The 6,172-nt window shown below is 35.3% G+C and overlaps 2 protein-coding genes across 35 annotated transcripts in view; both read left to right on the top strand.

Moving 5' to 3' along the window:
* The window catches only part of prxl2c (peroxiredoxin like 2C), a 10,923-nt gene extending 8,940 nt beyond the window's left edge, over positions 1-1,983 (top strand). For 3 of the 4 annotated variants that reach the window (XM_009303702.5, XM_009303701.5, XM_009303700.5), the window contains one exon: positions 1-1,983. This exon is cut by the window's left edge and continues 267 nt beyond it. The gene's annotated coding sequence lies outside the window, so the exon portion shown is untranslated. The other variant, XM_021478348.2, reaches the window with a different exon arrangement.
* An 834-nt stretch (positions 1,984-2,817) lies between these two features.
* Positions 2,818-6,172, top strand: part of cdc14b (cell division cycle 14B) — a 45,055-nt gene continuing 41,700 nt past the window's right edge. For 15 of the 31 annotated variants that reach the window (XR_012383594.1, XR_012383595.1, XR_012383596.1 and 12 more), the window contains exons 1-5: positions 3,830-4,064; positions 4,257-4,347; positions 5,087-5,162; positions 5,299-5,391; positions 5,986-6,062. Coding sequence is in view for 10 of the 31 variants with exons in the window: in XM_068222894.1 (XP_068078995.1) it covers positions 4,007-4,064; positions 4,257-4,347; positions 5,087-5,162; positions 5,299-5,391; positions 5,986-6,062 (395 nt within the window). In the remaining 21 variants the exon portion in view is untranslated. 31 annotated transcript variants of the gene reach the window in all.

Genomic DNA, 6,172 nt, shown 5'->3' with positions numbered 1-6,172 from the left:
TTGAGATGGAATTGAAGCAGATTTTGGTAGAACACAAACAATACAAACATAAACATAAAACAAAACAAACCTGACAAATGAGTTGTGTGTAATAATGCAACGACAGCAGGAGAAAGTGCTGAACTACTGACGTGTTTAATACTTTATATAAAAGGCTGACAGCTTAAAGATGCCTCTCATATGGAGAATGACGCCTCATGCATTGCTCAGGTGTGAGTTTCTCACAGATTTCAACAGAGTGTCTAAATCTTGATGCTTCTGTGGGTCTCGTCTATCAAATCTGAGCTTTATTCTGTATTTTCTATTGGATTGGGGTCAGGTGATTGGCTGGGCCATTCTGCAGCTTGTTTTTCTTTCTCTGAAAGCACCTGAGAGTCTCCTTGGCTGTGTTTTGGATCATTGTCTTGCTGAAATGTCCACCCTGGTTTCATCTTCATCCTCCTGCTGATGTAGATGTTGGACTGAAGCAGCTGATGTTCATTTACACTGAGGAAGGGCAGAGGGTTACTGAAGAACTACTGAGAGATTTCAGCTGCTGTCTGGGCTTTCACTGCCCAGCTACACCTCCCTTTCTTCATGTGTTCAATACTTTTACATAATTTCATTTTATTAAGCATACAACTTCTTTATTTTTGCATATATGGATTTATTTGGTTTGATTTTAAGTCAACGAAGCCTTTATGTGAAAAATGGTGACATGTTCAATACTTATTTCCCCACATTGTGTGTGTGTGTGTGTGTGTGTCTATATATATATATAAATATATATATATATATATATATATATATATTATATATATATAATATATATATACAGTATATATATTATATATATATATAATATATATATATATATATATATATATATATATATATATATATATTTATTTATATATAATATATTATATATATATTTATATATATATATATTATATATATATATATATATATATATATATATATATATATATATATATATATATATATATATATAAATATAAAAAAAATCCTGAAAATCCTGTATATATAATATATAGTTTTAATCTTTCTACGAAAATTGGAAGTAACATCAACACAGCTGATCTCAAATGTGGTATAATTTCTTATAATTCATATGCTTTTGCTTGCAAATCATCTTAAAATTAATATAAAAATTGCCTCATTCCCTTTCTTTCCATTAAAGCCGCGCATTGTTGCCCATAATGCAATTCACAACTGTAATTAAGCATAAACCCAAAATACGGAAACTGTTCATTAACACTATTCACAGACCATATCAATGTGCCCATGTCATTGGTCCATGAACATTTCCTGCTTGTTGTTTCCTAACTGCAACAACAGGCGATTCAGTCATAACTTGACGTTAAAACAGCTGTCATAACATTATTTATTAATATGTGGACATTTTTGGATTCTCGGAAGCTATGGAAATTAAATATGTAAAACAGGAGATATGTTAGGACCATTGTTATTGTTTACATCCCTGAAAATGGTCTATAGTGACTCCTGTTATCAAACTGAAAATCCTGTATTTTTACATCCCAAAACAGGTATGCATTAAACAGTATGGAAGATATAATGCTACTCCGAACATGTTTGTCTGACAGAAAAAAAAGTCATATACACAAAGGATAGCTTTAGGGTGAACTAATTATGAGGTTGTTTTCATTTTTGTGTATATATATATATATATATATATATATATATATATATATATATATATATATATATATATATATATATATATACACGTCATTAATATACAAAGCACAGACATTATATTGTCAAAACAAACTTTGATTTTTAATCCAATTAATTTCTTTTTTTTTTTTGCCCAGTACTCAAATTTAATATATTTTTGGTTACAACCAGTTTTTATGATGCATTTTTGTACTTTTTTCTTAATTAGACATTAATAATGTTCATCAGAAATGCTTTATAGGATTGTAGTTCTTTCCCTCATTAAAGCCATTCACAGTCTTGTGTCTTTGTCTTTTTGTTGGATTTCTGAACAGTATTAGGAATTGTCAAATATTATGCTTTAGGAAATATGTTTTATGTTAACATACAAGCATTAAAAATACTAATTCATTATAGGTATTTAAAATTTGTCATTTTTACTGTTGATTATCAGTCGGTATTAACCCTTTACATAGGCCTGTGTGGGGGGGTAAGCCGGTGTCCTGCACAGTTTAGCTCCAACTCTAATCAAACACACCTGCTTACTGACACTAATTAGCGTGTTCAGGTGTGTTTGACTAGTGTTGGAGCTTCCAAACAGGGAAACCCAGCAGCAGTCAAGAATGCATGATCATATGCCGTCATGGCTGGCTTTTGCTATCAATAAATGTGATTATAATGGAGGTCAGTGGGGTCAAAACAGCCACCAACATCCCCAAAGGGGAGTCAATTTGCCCAAAGTATATTGTTTTCCAAAGTATTTTCCCAAAATATGTGTTAAAATAAGATTTATGTCAAAAATGACTCTATTTGCTAAAACAAAGTCAAATTAAGCCTCAAAATCAGCCTTGAGTGGATGAAAACAACCCAACAGCACATAAAGGTAAATGATGACATTTTATAGTTTACATCTATTTGTTGGGACATTGTGTTATTCATACATAATGATTTTTTATGAAGTTTATAGTATTTTGATTCATTGTACATTTCTCCGTCAGACATTTCAGTGGTGAACTTTCCCTTTAAAGTTTCAGCCAGTGCCCGGATGTTGGGCAGTGGAGCGCGCCTCTGGCTCTTGTGGCGCAGTGACGTCACTCGCAGCGCTTTCTGAAACTTGCCTTCACACGTCACAGGCAGGACAACTGGCCCAAATATACTTCAGTCTGCAGAGCTCCAGGCCAACAGACGCCGGACAATGCGAACTCCAGCCCGCATCCCGCTCCCAGCGCCAGCCCGCGCCTGAGAGGCCGTGTGGAGAGCAGCATGAAGCGGAAAAGCGAGCGTCGGTGCGGCTCGAGGAAGAGAATCTGCGCGTCTCTGCGGGACCGCAGCGACATACAGCTCCACATCACAGGTAAACAACCGCCGTGAACGCGCTTTACCACGGTAAACTTACACACAAGAGGTCACCTCACCCACTGAGCGCTGTTTGTGCAGATCTAACAGCTCTGATAAAACCAGAGAGCGCTTCTTTGTTCTGTTCGGTTGATGTAGATCACTAATAGAGGATCAGTGTTTGGTCACAGTGAGCTGATATTCAATTGGTTGATGTAAATTACTAATAGAAGATGAAAGTGTTCGGTCCGAGCGAGCTGACATTCTATTGGTTGATGCAAATTACTGATAGAAGATCAGAAAGTGTTCCGTCCGAGCGAAGCTCTGTTCTATTGGTTGATGTAAATTACCAATAGAGGATCAAAGTGTTCGGTTTGAGCGAGCTGATATTCTATTGGATGATGTAAGTTACTAATGGAAGATCAAAGTGTTCGGTCCGAGAAAACTGATATTCTATTGGTTCCGTTCAGTTTATGTAAATCACTTAATAGAGGATCAAAGTATTCGGTCCGAGTGAGCTGATATTCTATTGGATGATCTGCGCTTCGCTCCTAGCAACGGCTTGGGCAGCGTGCCAATTAGAAGCGAAGGCTCCCTGCTGCTGGATTTAAATTCTGAAGGGCGAGGCTTGGTTTTGATTGACACGTCAGTGAGGGCTGTGTGAGCCAATCAGGTGCTGTATCGCGTTGGCTTTATGCTGCTTTTAAGTTCTGATGGGCGGGGCTTGGTGTGATTGACACGTCAGTGGGGGCTGTGTGAGCCAATCAGGTGCTGCGTCGCCTTGGCTTTAAACTGCTGAACTTTACTCAGACTTAAGAAACGGCGGAGAGAGACGTGGAGCTCGCACTGCTGAATTACTGGCTTATTTTTTTTTTATAAACAAAAAGTTAGTTGTTATTTTGAGTAATACGCAGGATATTTAGTTTTCCCCGGTGGATGTGCTTTAGAGTACTGCTCTTTGTTTTTAGTTGAAGCGAGATTTACGTTAATAATGAATCAAAATGGCGTTACGCTAGACCTGCAGCCAAACTGCATCGAGTTCATTAAAGGTGGGAATTTCTCTCGCGTGTCTTTGTTTTCGTCGTAATCTCCTCATGTTTGTGTATTTAGTGGGTTTGTCTCGTATACATCTCACTTCCGGGACGCGGATTCAAATCTGCTGGACCAATAGATGCAGCCGTGTGTGTTTACATCTCCCTGTGATCTACATCCTCATCTTGTGTCCGTGTTGTGTGTTTCAGATCAGCTGTATTTTGCTCTTCTTCATCAGAAAGTGAGGAGCACTCCTGACAGACACTGTTTCTGCATCGATGAAGAGCTTTCATATGAGAAGTAAGAGTCAAACAGTTGTGAAAATGCTCTCTAGATGAGCTTGCATGAATGATAAATGTCATATTGCGCACTAATCTAACTATGCATGATTGTATGTATATGCCTTCCTGAAAACATGTAGTGTATTTCGAGAAATTTCTGTTTAATCATGGGCTTTGTGCCTTAATTTTCTTTTATGTCTGTTTAAATGTGAATAAAGAAATACTAAGGAATATTTGCCCCATATTGACTACGTTTACATGGACATCAATAGTTAAATTATTTCTCTTAATCTGAATTAGACAATGATATAATTAAGGTGTTTCATGATCCCGTTTTACATGTTATAGCCTTTTTATATTATAGGAACGCTTAACAAGAATACAAAAATACACAGAAAAGGTATAAATCCTTTAAAAACAAAAGTAGACAACAGAATAAAACAAAAAGAGAAACAAAAGATTATGCCAGGGGGAAAATAAATGACAAAAATCACTTTAAATCCATCTGAACGAGGTCACAGTATAAAATGTCACATAATACAGTCCGCTGGGTATTATAAAATTAGACAATACTGTAAGATTCACAGTGTTATTGATTTTAAAGCTTTAACATTACAATAAAGGCCTGCTTTATTAAATATGATGCAATGTGTGCGAACTAGATAAACCTTTTAGATAGAAGTAGCCTCTTTCTCAGGTTCCACATGGACTGTTGCAGACCTTTATCATTGACCTCTTTGATTTTTATATTTGAACAGCTTCTATGCGGACTTTGGACCGCTCAACCTGGCCATGCTGTACCGCTTCTGCTGCAAACTCAAAAAGAAGCTGAAGGTAATGATGCTTTATTGTAGTGGCACATGCATTGGAGCATTTATATATTTATATATATATATATATATTTTTTTTTTTTTTTTTTTTATATGATTATTGTAATGAATATTTTAAATATCCTGTTCTTTTCCAACAGTCATGTGCTCATGCAAAGAAGAAAATTGTGTTTTACACCTATGGGGACAGAAAGAAACAAGCCAATGCTGCGTATTTGATCGGCTCTTATGCTGTAAGTTTATCTTTGTTTGCAAGACTTGCACTTTTAAACACAACCTGTATTTTTCCCGTGGTTTAACATGTGCATGCAGTAAATTTAAAATGACTTTATATGTATAAATATATAAGTTGTTATTTTATATATAAAATGTTATTTTGAATATTTAAAATGGGTTTCAATGATTTTACCCCTTGTGCATCAATTAAAAAAGGTTACTCATATGTTCAAAGTGGACAAAAATGTTAATGTCATAAAAAATGTGCATATATTAAGGTGGGCGATTAATCAAAATTGACATTCTGAATTTATAATCGATCAAAAGTTTTTCCAGGTCAATTTTTTCAATTACTTTCCCTACTGTTAGTGGAGTCAAGTGACCCCGCTCTGTTAAGACTAATTTATACTACTTATATTAATCTGATATTATACTACTGGCAAGCGCTCGCATATGGTCCAGCGCAGCCTTGGCATACCCGCACATCTCTCAAAAAATATAATAATAATTATTATTATTATTATTATTACTATTTGCTTAAATCCATACAAGAAAAAACATCCTCTGGTTCGTATTTAGATGTGTAGTCACTCTTGTTTGTGTTTTTGTAGGTAATGCATCTACAGAAAACCCCAGAAGAAGCATACAGCCTTCTGGTCTCTCAAAATGCACCATATCTTCCTTTTAGGTAATTAAAATGCATCTCCTTCATTATTCAAGACCATGCATGAAATCATCAAAATTGCATTTAGATTTAGGAGAAAACTAAATAAATAAACTGCTTATTCTGTGGTGAAT

The sequence above is a fragment of the Danio rerio genome, chromosome 8 (genome assembly GCF_049306965.1).
Source record: "Danio rerio strain Tuebingen ecotype United States chromosome 8, GRCz12tu, whole genome shotgun sequence".
NCBI classification, from domain to species: Eukaryota; Metazoa; Chordata; class Actinopteri; order Cypriniformes; family Danionidae; genus Danio; species Danio rerio.
This window is presented reverse-complemented; position numbering and strand designations above follow the sequence as displayed.